Source organism: Cygnus olor, chromosome 1 (assembly GCF_009769625.2).
Source record: "Cygnus olor isolate bCygOlo1 chromosome 1, bCygOlo1.pri.v2, whole genome shotgun sequence".
In the NCBI taxonomy this organism is placed as follows: domain Eukaryota; kingdom Metazoa; phylum Chordata; class Aves; order Anseriformes; family Anatidae; genus Cygnus; species Cygnus olor.
This window is the reverse complement of record NC_049169.1, coordinates 136,614,362-136,632,454: the sequence shown is the minus strand read 5'-3', so window position 1 is coordinate 136,632,454 and position 18,093 is coordinate 136,614,362. Positions and strand designations below refer to the sequence as shown.

At 41.7% G+C, this 18,093-nt stretch overlaps 1 protein-coding gene across 1 annotated transcript; it reads left to right on the top strand.

The window, feature by feature from the left end:
• Nucleotides 1-8,378: 8,378 nt before the first annotated feature.
• Nucleotides 8,379-16,147, top strand: ASMT (acetylserotonin O-methyltransferase). The gene is given in 9 exon segments (XM_040534674.1): nt 8,379-8,450; nt 10,310-10,482; nt 11,748-11,879; nt 12,574-12,642; nt 13,148-13,266; nt 13,978-14,071; nt 14,073-14,116; nt 15,148-15,270; nt 15,566-16,147. Coding segments are annotated over 9 exon segments (1,038 nt in total). The 3' UTR covers nt 15,778-16,147.
• The last annotated feature ends 1,946 nt before the right edge of the window (nt 16,148-18,093 follow it).

Here is an 18,093-nt window from a genome sequence, read left to right as displayed (position 1 = left end):
AAAGTGCAGTAACATAATTAGTTGATTCAAAGCCTAAAAATTTTTTGAAGCTACTTGCAAATGCTTACTTTCCACAACGTGGGGAGGGAATGTGAAACAAGTCTTTCAGCTAGCCAGCTGAACCCAATCACAATTTCTTAAAACTACTAGTACTTACAGTTGCCCAGTAAATAAATGCTCAGTGCAATTTTATCTAGCCTTAACACTTTGCAGTATTGTTTCAGATATGTTTTGGTTTTGCATCAAAGCTCTCCAAAATCTTTATAGTGCTGAATCCCTGAAATAATACTGCATCGTGTGTCCTTGTACCTGGGTCTGGCTGGGATGGAGTTAACCTTCCTTGTAGCAGCCCATGGAGTGCTATGTTTTGGATTTGTGACTAAAACAGTAGTGATAACACACCGATGTTTTAGTTGTTGCTGGTCAGTGCCTGCACAGTCTCAAGGCCTTCTCTGTTTCTCACACTGACCTGCTCCAGGAGTAAGCTGGGGGTAAGCAAGAGGCTGGGAGGGAGCACTGCTGCCCCAGCTGACCAAAGGGATGCTCCATGTCATGTAACATCATGCGTAACAGTAGATCATGGGACTTTCATCTTTCTGAGGTAGCTGTTGCTCTGAGACTGTTGGGGCATTGGTCTGCTTGTGGGAAGTGGTGTGACCATCTTTGACGCCCCCCACCCTTCACTTAGTTAACTATCTACCTCAACCTACAACTTTTCACTTTTGCTCTTCTGATTCTCTCCTGGAGTGTGAGCGAGCGGTTGGGTGGGGCTTGGTTGCTGTTGATCAGTTACACAATGAGATGCATGGTGGCATGGATGCTAGTAAAAAAAAAAGTCCTTTGTCTAGTCAGTAGATACTTGATCTTTTCTTTCCATTGGTAACCTGGGGCTGTACGTGTTCCAGTCCATTTGACTGTCTGTGGGCTCGATAGTGATGCCTTTAGGTGAACACTGTCCTGCTGCAAGTAGCCTGCTACAGCACACTCGAGTTTTAAAACCCATTCAGAAATTTTTCTGTAGTTCAAGTCAACTTGATGATGGTAGTGTGGATGTACTTGGGGACTGTAGTGGGTGTCACCATGTCCTCTGTTGTTGCTTTTCTAAGCCTTTATTGACGATGGCCTTTGGATTACAAGGAAACTTTAAAAGAGTTGAAACTAATATTTTAAGATGGTCACAAATATAAATTATGCCATGCCCAATACTGTTATTAAAGTTTTTTTATTATGGCTGAGGTAATACTGCAAAAACCCTGCTGATGTGATAACCTAAAGAACGTCACTTTTATAGTAATTACAGAATCACAGAATCATTAAGGTTGGAAAAGACTTCCAAGATCTAGTCCAACCATCACCCTACCACCACTGTCACCCACTAAACCATGTCCCTAAGCACCACATCCAACCTTTCCTTAAATACCCCCAGGGACGATGACTCCACCACCTCCCAATGACTCACTGCTCTTTCTGAGAAGAAATGTCTCCTAACTTCCAACCTAAATCAACTGATCTGTATTCACTGTACATCAATATACCTCTACCAATTATATTCTAGGGGTCTTTGTGTTTCAGATGAGAATCTAGGACACCAGCAGACTCTATAGTGGCTTCTAGAAGCCTAAATACTGCAGTCACCGTTATTTTCTCCTCTTCTAGGAGAGTATTGTGATGCTGACTACTTAAAGCTTGCCTGATTGCTTGTATTTGCAAGACTGACTTTCAGGAGCTGACTAAAAGCTGATAAAAATTGGTTGTTTTTTCTTGCGTTTCAGAGTATGTACTGTGATTGTCCTTGAGTTTATATTGAAAGATAAGTAATGTCTACCCTTTGTCATTTTAGTTGCTTTAAGTCAGTGTCCTTTTGAAATGGACTTCAGACTTTGATCAGCAAACTTTTGGTCTTAATTAATGGAGTTCCAATAATCCACACTACTGGTTTTGGTTATGGTTGTTTTTTTTTTATTTCTTAATTACATTTCTAGTGCTTAAATCACATCACAGTCACAGATTCTGATACACTCTTAAGCTTCCTTAATGTTCATAAGAGTTAACAAATACTTATCGAAGACATACCAAAATAACAAATACTTTTGAAATACTGAATTTATGTTGGTATGATTGAATACTGGGCAGATACTGATGAATGCATGGCTGCTGTGCTACCTTTACTCTCAGGCACCTAGCTGCTAGAAATACAACCGTGATAATGTCTGCATATTTAGTCTCTAAAACTGGTCCATGAGGATTATGTACCAGTACTAACCTGACTCACTCTTTGCCTAGACTTGCCATGAGTTGCGTGTTACTTCTGTCCCATTGCATCAGTTATATATATTATTCCATTTGTCAGTGTTCTTGTCTATTATTTATTTATGCTATTTATATCCCTGTGAGACTAACTAGAAATATAGATTTATTAACTGTTTTATCAGAATGTCAAGGGACTGGGTGAGCGAGATGGAGAAGAAACAAAGATATTTTTTTTTTTGGAAAGAATTTTCACTCTCAATGAGTCTCTGCACTTGCCAGCCCCTCAGTCTTTTTCATCTTGTCCTCAACCTGCACTAGGTGAGTGGAAGAGCAATTTATTCGACAAACTGTAGTTTCTCCACAAGGGCAAGTCCAAACCCTTCATATCATTGTTGTAGTGCTTTTTATCTGCTTACTGTGGTGAAGTAATTTTTATAATGTATGAGTCACATTGCCAGAATAATTGATACTAATAAGTGGCTACCAAAGCCATGACCAAATCCATGTTTTTTCTAATTGACTCTACCTTTGTAGAGTAAGCTACTCAGTGATTTAGAATAAGGGCATATGCATGATTAAGTTGTGCTAATAAAGCATTTAATATGTTATCTGGAAGTGTCATCTTGAAAGCTGTTAGAGAAAATGTTATTTTCAGGAGTGGCTTCCAAAACTGCAAGCACAGGATTGTGCAGTCAATCACTGACCAATGCTACGTGGACGTCACACCAGTGTCAGCTTTAGGGCAGTTCTTGAACATGTATAGGGTTATGTAAGAGATTTTCAGCTGCTCCTGTTTGATAGCAAAGGTAGAGACACTATTAGGTAAGGCAGCAATTAAACCAACTAGCCTGGTATGTGCCTTAATTCAGTTGCGTTCTGTTGACCTGGCCCTTCTCCAGCCCAAGGAATGTTTTACTTGCTGAATGTTTCTCTTGCTACCTCACAAAAAATTTGCAGAGCTGTCTCTAGGGTGCCTGTTAAAGCAGCAATCAAGTTGTGGTTGATCCTACAGTACTGGGTATGCAGAATGGATCCTACTGCTGTATTAAGTTCCTACGCGTGTAAGTATTATTTTACTGGTGTTTAAAAGCAGCGTGCCTATATTTTTTGTTGTACTTAATCTGATACCAGGCTCAAGGCCTGTGTTAAACTGTATGCACTGCCATCCTTTCTTCTAACTGTTGTACAGAAAACACACTGTACCAGTTGCCCCCTCACGTGCTGCATCCTCTAAATGTGTCTCCTGCTGCCTCACAATAAATTTGTGGATTAGCTCCACTAAACATTTTGAAGGTTATACAACTTTTGAAGGGCTAAGGCTGTTTGGAACTGATTTTTAACTGATAACTAATCCAGTCATGTGTGCACTGTGGCAGCTGTGAAATGAGCTCCACCTGGTCTGGATGGGATGGTCAGGAGTGCTGTCCTTGAAGCCGGGCTATTTGTGGGTCAATGTGAAGAGTTAATTGTGTGGGGTCACCACAGTCAGTCCCAGCCAGCAGTCTGCCAATGTGCAAACCAAATGTCTGAGCAAGGATTTATCACCCTCAGACTAGGTCTTCCCTGCAGCTCTGTGCACGGTCCTGGACATTTCTGCTCTCTGCACCAGACATCGATCACAAACAGCGTAAGGCTGTAAGAAACATTGGGGGTATACTACCAAGTGAAGGGACTTCAAGGGTGCTTGCTCATGCCAAGCCTCATGGAGCCTTGTCTCTGCTCGCTTTGGAAGAAAGAAAAATGACAGATTAGTGTGAAGTGGCCTATGCCAAGGCTGTTGTATGTCCACCAGTAGCCTCTGTGATGTCGGACAGAGCACAAGTTATTTCTGCCATGAAATCCTTCCTGCCTTCAGCTGCTGCTTTTTTTTTGTTTCAGTCTCTACCAGTTTTAGCTAGTGAGCCTGTCTGTCCTCAGAGACCATGTTTCTTATCTGCTGGGACCTTCCCTTGATAGGGATCTCGATATCTACTTGGTTAAGTTACTTGTTGAGAGGTTCTTTGAAGGCTAGGAAGTTAGACCAAGAACAACTCTGGATTTCTTTTTTTTTTTTGCAATAGTCTTTAGAAGACATTCTCGGAGTCTTTGCTATAAGAAAAACTGAGAAAAGGGAGGGTTTGCTCAGACAGTGAGCTGGGTGTACAGGATTTCCTGTCTGCTCCGTACGTCTGCTAGTAATGTATGTGTTGTAAACAGGAGAAACTAAAATTAGTTGGTCTCAAAACTGACAGAACCAACAGTGAGGTTCCTAGGGAAAAGCATCTATTATAAAACATGAGAAGAATTAGAAGTTATAAAGAAGAAAATGAATGTTTAATTGGAAATGTATGTTCTGTTTCAAAGACATGTGATACTGGGTGTCTTGGCATGTTAGAATCCTTATAAAAAAAAAAGTTTAAACAATGATATTAATGAATGTCCAGGCCAAGTGATATCTGATATAAGCTGGGCATACTTAGAGGCTTAATAATGATAGTGAGCACAGTTGTTTCCATACTGACATTACCAAAGCTCATTATTGTAGTCATGTCCCCGAGATCTGTCCTTATAGTTTATGAGGAAGGTTGCACTATGCAAATAGTGTAATCTGTCATTTCTCACCAGCAGGGACATTAATTTCACCTTAAATAAATCTGATTTGCTCATTAATCATTTCACAATTTAAAATATTATACAAAAACAACTTTTTTGTGTGTGTAGTATTTATTTGTAGTGAGTCACTGAGGCAAAGATAAATTCATCACCAAAACAGAAACTTGGAGATAGGCTAACGCTGTTACTCTGCGTGTGATCTAAGCACTATGACAAAAACCTTGATGGGGTTTCCAGAGAAAGAAAGCCATTGCAATTTCATCTTCGTGAATGCATTTCTAGCTTAAAAGGAGCTTAGGCTTTAAGCCTCAGTAACAATTTACTTGGAAACAGCAACACTGTGTGTGGCTTTGCATCAATCTGATGTGGGTTATCTGTAACCCTCCTCCCCTATGTCTTGCTACTGGTAGTAATCCCATTAGATGATTACATCTGGTGTCCTCAACAGACAGACGTAGTCATAATTGAAAAAGTACTTCAATTGGGTTTAATCAACTGTGTGGTCATTTTGTTACCAGAGCTTCTTGTACTCTATAACTTTGCCCTCAGTGCAGTGAATTTATGGTCCATTACAACATGCTAGGCTATTGGTTGTGCACACAACTATCTGGTTATTTAGTCAAAACTACACGAATCAAGGGTTGAGCATTTTCATGGTCATGAATCTTTAATGCATCTGTACTAAATGTCACTAATATCTGATAACCGATCTGTGGTTGAACCATTTGAGGAAAACAGGCTGTAAGCTGGAAGTCAAGCCAAAACTACAGTATGGGGAGTATTTCCTTTCAGTGTGGCTGATGGCCTGAATCCAAATAGCTGTTATGAAATCAGTTGTACTGGGAGTGGGAAATCTCTATGCTTGGGCAAAATTGCACCAATTTGCAGTGATGTTTCTCAGTAGCAGGCAGAGTTGAAGAACTGACCTTTGGCAGAGAATTTTTTCATTCTCCTACACCCTCCTAAGCTTTGGGCTAATGATACTCTCTAAGTACAATTTATTTCTCTATTTTTTTGGAGGAGAGGAAAAGGTATCAAGAGAAAGCAGGTGACGTGGTTATGCAAGTCAGCAGGTTTTCCTTGTTACTTTCTCAAAGGAACCACACCTTGTTAAGTGCAAGCTGCACGGATACCACCATCACTCTGGCAGAAAAGTATGTTGTGATCTCCAGCATTGGCAGTACAAAATAAATAGAATCTAACCTGTACAGAAATGGTAAGTGTGTTGCACTAGCAAGGCACTGTAGTTACAGGCTGTGCTGTCCAGGCTGATGAGCTCAAAGTGTTTCTACTGTTTGGGGTTTGCTTCAGCTTTTGTATGTTCAGTTTAAGTATTTTGGTAATGCAGGACACCTTGTGTTCTTAGAACACAAGAAATTAGTCTGAGTTGTATGCAGAGGGAGAAAAAGGCTGATAACCTACTTTAAGAGTTAGTTGTTCCAGTTAGCTAATTAGATGTCACTTATTTCTTTAATGGCTAAAACAAATACATCTCTTGGCTGAAATATAAGGATCAGAATAGAAAATAAGGGTTCTCAAAAGGATAGTGTAGTGGAAACTTTCAGTTGAGAATGTTTCGACCACTCTGTGGATGCAGTGAAAGGAACACAGAAAACTCAGAACTGGTTTATTTCCTCTAAAAATCAAAAGAAAAGCACAGAACTAATCTTCTGCAGTAGCAGATAAATACAACCCTGCTTCCTAGGAAAGGAGGACACCATCAAAATGTTGTATGGGAACAATGCTGTAAAGTGCATGTCTTTAAAGATGCACCAAGCTAAAGTACAAAAAATGTTGAGCTGCATGTGGATCATTGTAGTTTTGCCTGTTAACTTTACTGCTGAATCATGGTAAAACATACTACAACTGAAAAAGTGCTATTTTATAACACATTGCCATCACTGTATCACCCAAGTCATGGTCTGATTTAATGTTGTTGCCTGAAGGCTCACTAAATGCGTGATGTAAAACTACAATTCTTTCCTTAATGGAAAGGGCCTGTTCTCACCTGAGGGTTGCCCACAAATGCTGAGGACAGGATGACCAGCATTTACAAGCTAGTGCAATGAATAGTGGGGCAATTGATGAAGATGAAATCCATCTCACATCTGGCATTGAAATAAAGTTAATTCCTTCCTCCTAAGTGTTTTCTGGATGTCCATGGCTAGTTTTACAAAGAAGGGGAGGAAGACCATGGCAGCCATTTGAAAGATACAGAATATCTCATCTTTCCTCAGCACCCTGCTCTGCCAAAATGTGGCAAATCACAAGTAGGACCCCCTACCACCATCACTGACAGTTATCAAACAGGCACTGCCTTCCAAGCTTTTATGTGGGCAGACACCTGTAAAATACAGAAAAGGAAAAAGCGTAGACTTAATTCCTTGTAGACGTCATCTAAGCGATCATTGTCAGGGCAAATTAGTCACTGTGACAAAGCAGCACAGCAGATGGACTCTTGTTGCCTCTCCTCACACTAGTCGGATATATGTTGTGGCAACCTGTAGACCTGTGCACATCACATCAAGTTCTGGCTATCTCCCTGTGTTCCCTTTGTCCTTTCTGTGAGCACACCTTGCAAACCAGGCCAGGGAGCAGAGCCAGGCTTTCCATGCCTCAGTGGAAATTCTTCCAGACCTTGACTCTGGTGGGATGTTTTCTTCTTCTTCAGTTCCTTGCATGGGCTTTTCCCTCAGACTATTTCTACAGCAGCCCTTGCCTGCTCCATAGTAATGCCAGTCTTGTTTCTGCACGGGTAAGGTTTGAGGTCTGGGCATGCAGTCCAGATTGGAGCAAGTCCCTGTGTCAGCAGGGTTGAGGTAAGTGCTGTGCACATGCTTGTAGTTTGTGGTGAGAGAGGGGTGAGTGGAGCTGGGGTGGTCTGAGATGCCAGGCTTGGCCAGCAGTATGCCCTGACAGCTTTGCTCTGAGTGGACGTTCCTCCACTCTGAGCTGCTGAGAATGTCCCATTTTCACTCGAAGAAACATGTCACCAAGTTGTCGTCTTTCCTTCAGGTCCCATTTCATTAGGCTGGCAGATGTATATAAGGGGCTTCCTATTCCAGGGATGTGTCCCAGCGTCAAGATGCCAGTGCGATGGAATATAGCTCCTTTTGAACAGGCCCAGAGTAAGGCTCTTCTTTGGTTTATGAACTTCTGGTGCATCTCATTGAGTTCAGGTTCTTCGTGTTGCTCCATAGCAAGTTCTTCAGAGTTCAGCTTTCTTCAGATGTCTTCAGCTTTCAATTGTTTCTTAAATACCAGCCTGTTAATTGACCACTGAGCTGACAGTACCACTTTAATCTTCGCTGCTTCTTTAGCCTTATGCTTGATGATGGAAGAAGATACAAAGAAACAGTTGAAGCTAGTAGAAAAGCCTGTTGAAGCCAAATAACTTAGCTCATTCGTTTTGTAACCAAAGTGTTTCTCAGAAACAATACGATTAAGTGGATCAGCTGGTGTGCTCCGTGCCCGGTAGAAAGAAGCTTACTTAAATTAAGACAGGCAGAGGATTTCAGCCACACTATAGAAGGAAGATGGGCTCCACAGAAGACCTTGACTATCCTCAAATCATCTTGCAATACAACAACGGATTTTTAGTCTCAAAGGTAAGAACTACAAATCAGTCTTGGATAAAAGTCTTAAAAGTATGCTGGCAGAAATATTCAAGGATATCACCTTAGTTCTTCAATGTAAATATTTAGAAATAAAACAGTCTCTTAGGAAAGCATACTATCTACTCATCTAGCCATGAAGGAAATTTGAAAAGAAGTCCCTGCTCCTCAGGTTAGACTTAACATTTATTGAGATCCCTCTGACCTTCGGGAGCTTGGATGAGCAGATCTTGTCTCTGTGTGAGACTTAAAAAACACAGGGATTTATAGTTGAGGGTTTGTTGTTTGACTGCCTCCAACATGCAAAGCTCTGTAGGTCCTGGGATTTCTTCCTGCTTTTCATGTTTGAAGTTTAGAAACCAGAGGACTGACTTACATTGCCTTCTTTTCCCTTTTTGTACCACCCAAACAGCAAGATTATTCAAGTACATTCTGAGATGATTTCTTTCTTTCTTGCGTGTCTTTTTATGTGTGTATTATGCACTAGGCAGATCTTGGTAGCTCCTGTGTATTACTTTTCAGGTGGACAAAATAGTCTGATATCATGACTTTTCAGAGTTTAAAAAAAAGTGATTTTTTTTTCCAGACAACAACTGATTAAGGCACAGGGTAGAACTATTTTTTTCCAATTTTCTTAATGTTTGCTGATGTTGCTTGCCTTTGCATGTGTGCATGAGCACACAGGCAGAAAATTCCTGTGTTCCAATGCAGGGGAATTTTTTTCTTTCTTACTGTCCTCTGCTGCATCTGTAGCCAACCTGTTAAAGGAAGGAATGCACTTCAGAGGTCTGCAAATACTGCTGCATCCAAAGGCTCCTGAAAAACAGAGTATTTAGTAAAGAGAGGAAAAAAAGAATAATGACAGACATTTTTGCTTGCTGAGAAAGAAGAGTGCTAAATACTTTCAAAACTAGCAACGATATTTTATTATTGAGAAATGATCTCAATTTCAGTTAAACCATACTGCCATGAGGTTAAGCCACAACATATACTCTTACTGAAGGTAAAAGTAGCTTCCAATGGACTTTATTAAATCAAATTGTGGACTTTATCATACAGACAGTCAAATGAGTTGATGACTTTCTTAATGGTTTTGGAGTATTCATATAGCCAGTGAAATAGGTTATCCGTTACTTGACTGCATACAGCTAGAGAAGGATATTTTTCTTGTGTGGTTGTGTATGTCTGTCTGAAGGTTGCAGGCTTGTTCCTGGAGTTGGTACATGTGCCTTCCTTCTCATTGAAAAGACAGCAGGTTTCTGTTGGCCCTTTTGGCTGAGATAAGCCTCATTTCATCAGGGAGATTGCTGTAGCCATGGACATTGGTCTCTGAAGATAAATCAATTGTGTGTGTGGACATTTCCCCCAAGAGGGTCTACGGAGTGGGATACCTACCCCTGCTGGAGACCACGGGAGAGTCTCCAGGGTTCACTGTAGCATATGTTAGATAATTAGCTTTTAAACGACAATGAATTCAGTCTTGTCTTTGCTTGAGCTCTTCGGGCAAAAAGTGAGACTGTTGTGAATGTGATCTGAAACTAAGGTACAGGCAAAAACATTCACAGATGAAACCTGGCCTCTAAATATGAACTTAGAGAGACTAAAACACTGTATGGCTTGGCCAGAGGAAAATAAATAAAAAAGGGTGCACTGCAAGCAATCTATGGTGTATTCAGGGCTCAGAGAACTTTAGCTTAATCATTGGACTTGTGTATTTGAAATAATATTTTTTTAATATAAAATGATTTATTATATGTATATTTGCTCCAACACAGCAGCTTTTGAAATGCAGTAAGTTTTGAAATGCAGTAAGCTATGGTGATTTCACCTGATCCCCTTCCCCTCACTCCCAGGTTATGTTCACTGCCTGTGAGCTGGGAGTTTTTGATCTTCTGCTGGAGTCAGGAGACCCTCTGTCTTTAGATGTCATTGCTGCTCGGTTGGGTACCAGCACCACAGGAATGGAAAGACTTCTGGATGCCTGCGTGGGATTGAAGCTTTTAGCAGTAGAGCTGACACAAGAAGGAGGTAATAAAGGCAGAAGAAGGGGAATCACAGAATTGTAGAATGATTGAGGTTGGAGGGGACCTCTGGAAGCCATCTGGTCCAACCCCCTGCTCTAGTCACCCAGAGCAGGTTGTCTGGGACCATGGCCAGACAGCTGCTGAAAATCTCCAAGGAGGTAGAGTCCACAACCACTCTGGGCAGACTATGTCTATGCTCAGTACCTGCACAGTAAAAGAGTTCTTCCTGATATTTAGATGGAAACTCTTATGTTCTGGTTGGTGCTCATTGCCTATCACCCTGGCACTAAGCACCACTGAAAATAGCATGGCTCCATTCTCTTTGCGCCATCTAAAGGGTGGAAAGAAGAATCAAACTCTCAAAGGTCTCATGGTTTTGGAAGAGATGTGAGGTTTGTGGGAAAAGGTGATATCTAGTGTTACACCAGTTACCATAGTTAGAAGAAAAGACCATCCCTTGGGAGCACCAAACTCTCTTCAGCTAAAAGAGACACATCAAATTTCAGCATGATTGAAGACATAAAGAAACCCCCAGGTGAAGGGCTCTCTACCCCTAAACTTCTTTATGCAAGAGCCTTAGATGATGATGTACAAGATTCTCACTGCCTCTGCAAAGCTTGTCTCAAGAAAACTCTGATGTATAGGCATGATTTTAAACCTTAGGACAATATGCAAAGGTGGATGGGCAACAGCATGACTTAAAAACATGTTTTATTTGTATTTATTTATTTATTCCTTTGTGGGTTTTACCATGAAGGAGTTTGTTAGGTTTCTGGTCTGAACTGAAATGTGATGTGAATTCCACCTTGATCTGGAGACTTTGAGTCCATGTGGCCAGAAGGGACTATGCCAATCAGACAGCTGGTGAGGATTAGCTTTGAAAGTTTTGATTCCTGCTGCAGCTTGTGTTCCCTTGCCCTGTTTCGGGGCTTACAGCAGGTGCCCAGTGAGTTCAGGGAGCTTTATCTGACAGCAGAAGCATATAGATGAACGACAAGTCTTGTAAGACATTCCTCTTGCCATTCCTGAAAGAAATGTTAGGTGCTGGAAGAAGGGTTGACCCAAATTGAATGGGACAGCGCAGATTTCACCAGCCCTCACCTACCCTGGAATACTGTGCTGCACATTACAGTTGGAAGGAGTGATTGTAGAAATAACCTTTCTCTCTTTTGGGTTATATAGATGTGTGCTGATGATGGATACCATGCTGTACAATAGGCTTGCAAGATGATATCATACATGTTAGTAAACTACTTATTTCACCCCTTAGCCTCTACAGAAACACAGAAATTTCCAACATCTACCTTACAAAGTCAAGCCCCAAGTCTCAGTACCATATTATGATGTACTACTCCAATACCGTCTACTTGTGCTGGCACTACCTGACCGATGCTGTGAGGTGAGGAGGAGAAGGCGGGTGTTGTCTGCTGCGTGTTTCAGGCTGTTTTGCTGCATCTGTACGTCTGCTCTCAATTCGGTGCCTTTCTGGCAAAGGGCACAAGGGAAGACACTGGCTGGTTCTTGGAAAGAACAAGAACCTGCTGGTCTCTGCTGTTGTCACTACTGTCTGTGTGTGTTCTTGTTTCTTTTCTCTTCTAATGTTAGAGTAGATTTAGGAATCATACCTCTGTGTGTTTTTGATTCCAGGAAAAGACTCGTTCGTTACAGTCACCCTCATTTTAGGAGGCATCCAAGTAAATGATGAGTGACAATGGCTAAGGGTACTTCTGTTGCAAAAGCCTGTCAAAGTAATTTAATATGGGACTGGCGTGTTGCTTTATCCAGTCTGTGCAGCAGATGAACAAACTTGCTATGCATGAAGGTGGTGATTGGTGATGATCACAGCCATATTACACCCCTGTCTCAGATGTAATTCTGTAAAGAACCAGACAGTCTTGTTGAAAATTGAGAAATATTTCATCATCTTTTGGGACTGATAGGTGAGGAAGTCATTACATCCATGAAAAATTACAGGTGTATAGTCTGTCCAGAGTTGAACATCACGCATGCTAGCTGAAACTTCAGCCCCTATGTATGTTTAGAATAAAGGGAAAAGAAATTCATGCTAATATGCTTTTTTGGTTGCATTTTAGAGAAGGAAGAAACCAATATGAAAGAGCTTTTGGTATTTCATCTAAAGACCCTTTTGGAGCAATGTACAGGTATTAGTATATTTTAGAAATATCATTATTATTGTGGATAAGCTTTATGATTTTAATTATGACTGAGTATTATTACATACGATGATGTGAGAATTCCACTCATTAGAAACATCATGTAGATTTTTCCCTTCCCAGCAATATTCATTACTGGAGAACTCTGATATTTTGAATAGAAATGCAAAATCTTCTATTGTGTAAACATATCACATGTCTCTGGTACATACAGAGGCAGTGGCAACTGAAGGAGAAAATCCATTGGAAGTCTCAGAATTAGCAGTGATACACTGTTGAACTTAACTTAGTCTTAATTACCTGTTCAAGTGCAGCAATGTATAGCTGTTCCTTTCTGCTACAGGAAGACTCGAGCCAGGTTTATGTGCAAAGACAATGTATAGTTTGCAAATACAATGAGATATTAATGTTTAAGCTGAAAATCATAATAAGACTTCTATGGTAAGAGTGAGTGAGTTACATTTCTGTGTGCTGTACCTGTTTGCATTACTAGATCAGAAGAAGAAATGCTGAAATTCTTGGCTGGCCAGAACTCAATCTGGGGTATATGTGGTAGAGACGTTCTTGCTGCATTTGACCTTTCCTCTTTCACACGGATTTATGACTTGGGAGGTGAGCATCAGTAGATCTTCAACAAGCTTCTGCATTGTTGGTTTTGCAAGCTTTGAAAGTAAAAATAATTTCCATGTTATATGAAGGGCAGAGCGGTGAAAAGCAGGACATATCTCAGTATCTCATCAGCAATAAAGGGAACATTTTCTCAGCTGGTTTGAGTCAAAATGAGAAATAGCAAAGTGGTGCAAGCATTAGAAAGATGAACACTTTAGCCTACGGAGTCTCATGTGTGAATAGTGGCTCATCTTCTTTATGTATCAGTTTATTTTTTCTTGCTTTGTTTGATATGTTCTTACAAACTCTTTCCCCCTTCGGTCAATGAAGGTTGAGAGACTGTCTGCTGCAGCCTCCTACCCCAGTGCTGCTGAACACTGCCAAGATTCATGGGACCTGTCAGACTCCCTCCGTGCTCCATCCCTGCTTCCCCAGTGTCTGTTTTAGCAGCTCTGTTTTCATTTCCCACCTTTCAGTGCCCACCACTGGGTCCGGCTGAGGCATTGTGTAAGAGCAACAAGGCCTGGGGCTCCCCCTGCTAGGCCTGGGTGGCCACTTGTGTCTCTCTTCCTCTCCTGTGTCACATGGGGGACAAATGTACCCTGCGAGGTGCCAAGAGGCTGAATGTACTTATGTTGTCATCACTTTTGTGTTGGGGATGGAAGAACGGGGTGGTTTTGTTTCAGCACTGCTCTTCTTTTGCCCCCTCACAAGGAGGTGGAGGAGCTTTGGCCCGGGAGTGTGTTTCTTTGTACCCAAACTGCACAGTCACAATTTATGACCTGCCAAAAGTCGTGCAAGTGGCCAAGGCGATTCGTACCCCCCGAGGAGCACCGGATTGCTTTCCATGAGGGTAAGTGCAGACATCTCTGTGGGCGGGTGCAGGTGGGCAGTGGTAGGGTGTACACCTGTGGGATCACAGGTGACAGAGGCCCCCTCCGCCTGGTTACTCACCTGGGAGATTAGTGACCAAAAGTGCCCTTGTACAGCATTGTCTTTGGAAACGTCTGCTTAGAAAGGAGTGAGAAAGGAGAGCAGCTTTCCCAGCCTTTTGATCAAGAGTTACTTGCTCATCTGGGCAATGCAGGAGCATTGACAACCAGTGTTGGTGTGCAGAGCAGCTTGAGGATGTTTGGGCACTCCCAAAAGCAGTTGTGTTGGAGCTGTGGTGCCACTGCTGTTAAGCAACTGCCATGACACATCACAGAGCTTCCTAATTCTCCCTTTTCTCCTGTGCAGAGCTCCTGGCTGATCTGTGGGACACCAGGCCTGCTCTGAGCAAGGGGTTTTCCTTCTCAGGCTATGGTGGCTAGATGTGTGTCCTGAGATATTTCAGGCTTTGAGCATGGATGAGCTAGCCCAGGTTGCTCTTGCACAGTCCTCAGACATTGAGTGCTCTTTGTACCATCTCTGATGAAAAGGAGTGCAGAGAGATCTCATTTTTAATGTTTTCAAAAGCATTTATTGGGGGGACTTAATATTGCTAGAAGAGCTGAGAGCACAAAGTAGCCTTTGAGGAAGGGAGGGAGAACACAAAAGCAAAGATGGGGAAATACAGGAAACGTTACGTGTGCCAGTGATGCAAAGCATTGGGAGTGGCAATGAGAAAGCAAGATGCAGGGAGCAAAATATGAATGCAGTACACCAGTTGCTGAACAAAAGGCATGACTAAGAAGGTAGCACTAGAAGGTGTGAGACTGTGTGTTTTTTTCCATATGGATTTATGCTGCAGCTCCATCTTTCCTGGATAGCTCTGTTGCTGTCTGAAGCGGATCACAGCCCTGGCAAGCCCAGAATCTTTATAACTGAAGAGATCTGAAACAAGTTGCTTAACCCTCTCTGTGTCTTGGGGGTTTTGTCAAAGGATGTATTTTTGCTTTTCAGGAGACTTCTTTAAAGATTCAATCCCAGAAGCTGATCTCTATATTTTATCCAAGATACTGCATGATTGGGATGATGACAAATGCGGGCAGCTGCTGGCAAAAGTCCACAAGGCTTGCAGGTCCGGTAGGTGTGAGCTCCTGGAGAGCAGGGAGACTCCCACCTCTCAGTTACATGGAGCACACCAGCTTCAGTGGGCAATTTGGGTGGCAGAGTTTGAGTGCAGAGGTTTCTGGGTTGAGCCGTTCACTTTCCTGAGTCAGTGGTGAGCAGCTGAGCCTGTCAGGTCTGAAGTCTTGTTACCTGAGAGGCTGCAGCTTCCCGAAACTGCATGTTGGGATCAGGTCTAACAACCTGAGAAATATCGCGTCTTCTCAGAGCTCAGCATGTTTTTTTTTCTGAATTTTCTTTATTCAACCAGGTGGTGGGGTGCTGCTGGTTGAGTCCCTTCTGAAGGAAGATAGAAGTGGACCTGTAGAAACCCAGCTGTATTCACTGAATATGTTGGTACAGACAGAAGGAAAAGAGCGAATACCTGCAGAGTACAGCAAGCTTCTTGCAGCAGCTGGCTTCAGAGAGGTTCAAGTGAAGAGAACTGGAAAACTCTATGATGCAGTTTTAGGAAGGAAATAATAGTATCTTCATGTTGTGAAGCACAGAACTGGAGAAATGTAATATTCTTTTCTTAGAGGGCAGTTATCAACTTAGCTTTTACTGAAGGCCCTCAACTCTTTTGTAAGCTGATATATTGTCAGGAGAATCAGTAATGATACAATTTGAGTGTGCATGGGTTGTGTGTCTGACCGTTTGAGTAGGACTTGCCTTCGGCTCTGAATAGGGGAGAAAAAATCAAAACCTGTTCCACAAGAAATAACCCATGATAGAAACTTGCAGTGTGGCTGGTGGCTTTTTTTTTTTTCCAAAGTTTATGCTTCAAGTTTAACGCAGCACCTGACAAAAGCAAAGCTGAAATTTTACTTGGATTCCTGCAAAATAAAACTGATCACTCTACTGAGCTCTGTTACCTGCTATTTTATTCCCTGTGGACTGAGGTAGTATAAACAGACTAAAATATGTCTCCTTGTGGTTTATCTTTGAGTTTCAAGAGAAAATCTGTCTGAGCCTTAGGGAATTTGGCATGAAAACTGACTTTTTTATTTCCTTTAGATTTCATTTTAAATTGAGAGAATTTTGTAGTCTAGCTTGATGATTAGCTGAAGTTCAGTGATATTCTTTATAGGACAGGTCCTGAGATGGCAGTGGAGAGGGAGAATGATGCAGCCTAGGCACTGAGCACAAGTCTTTACTGCATGCCCCCTGCTATTTCTTTAAAACATTTGGTCAAGCACAATCTGCAATAACCCACTTTTTTATTTATTTATTTTTTTTTTTAAAGCAGAAATGCAGATTACTGGGGTGAGAAGGATTTATAAACGGTACCAGAAAATCACTTTGCTGATGTGACATGAGCATTCATTACTTTTGCACATTAAGCTGGAGATTAGAGGAGCCTGAGACAGTCTTCTCAGTAGTCATTTACAGGAGCCTCCCTCTTCCTTGACTAGAAAGAGCATAGGGAGGTTACTCTCAGTAGGGAAAAGCTGGCCTTTTGTCCTCTTCAGTGGTACATACAAAATCAAATAAGGCCATAATGGTCCTTCCCATCCTTAAACAGAATAGGGCACAGCTGTGCAGATAGTGCATTTGTCCCCACTGGGATCTCACCCTATACATATCTACCCAAGACTGCAGGAGTTGGGACAAGAGGTTTTAGGAAGTTCCCTCTTAAGCTGCAGCCACTGTGCAGCATTCCCTACCTGTAGTTATGTGGCATGAAGGTGACTTTGCCAGGAGCTGCAGCCTGTGAGTAATTTGTTCTGAATGGTTGCTCACTTGCTAGACAAAGCAAGGTGTTACATCCTGCAGCAACCAGGAACACACAAAATAAGGAAAGGAGGCTGACCAAACAGCCAGAAGGAATGTGTGGGGCTGACTCAGGTCTTTGTTGATTTCCCCATCACCACCTTGAAAGTAAAACAGTTCAGAGAAATGCTTTTGCTTATTGGACTGCATCAGTAATGGTAGTTTCATGCTAAAGTGCCTGAAAGAAGTAGTGGTATCTGTGAATTAATTACCCTTTTAAATGAATGAATGGAGTGACTAAAAGTGAATCCTTTGAAGTTTTTACCAAGAAAATGTTAATTTACCCTTGAATGTGGAACAGGGCAAAAATGGCCAGTGATGTATGCTGAGGTGGAGGTGGAAACATCCTTCCTGGACTTTTTTTTTTCTCCAAAAAAAACTTGCATGCCCATGTATTGCTTTTTGCTTATGTGACTGTGCTGTTTGTTGAGCCAGTAGACAGGTTGGTAATGGCTGGTGTGCTGTTATATGTAAAATGATGCATCATACAACCTTGATGACTCAGAGAATACCTGTCAGCAGGCATCAGTGTTAATTCTGCCCTTTACTTGAGGGGAAAAAAAAGCAAGAGCAAGCTGTTTTGGTTTGTCAAAACAAATTATTTAAACATAGTATTTCTGTAATGAGTTGATTCATGGCATGTTCTACATGTCATGAACTTACTACTTATTGGCTTGGAGGCAAGATGCACGCCTTATTCTAAAGTGCTTTTTAGCCCTATCAAGGTGCAAAGATGCCGGATCTTGAAGGAACAGGATTGACCCGTCCTTACCTGGAATATAGATTGAAATGTGTATTGATAAGGAAAATAGAAGTATACCAGAAGTAAAAAGTTTCTCCTGGTGGTAAATGACAAACACTGTGAAGAAGACCTGCTCTCCATGTGAGGAACACACATGTGCTTAGCAGGACCAAGTTACTCCTTTTGCTCATGAGGGGGTTGTAAAAGTTCTTTTCTTGCTTACCTCCCTGGAAGTTATCAAGAACAACATACCTTTGCAGGTGTTTTTTTTTTTTTTTTTTTTT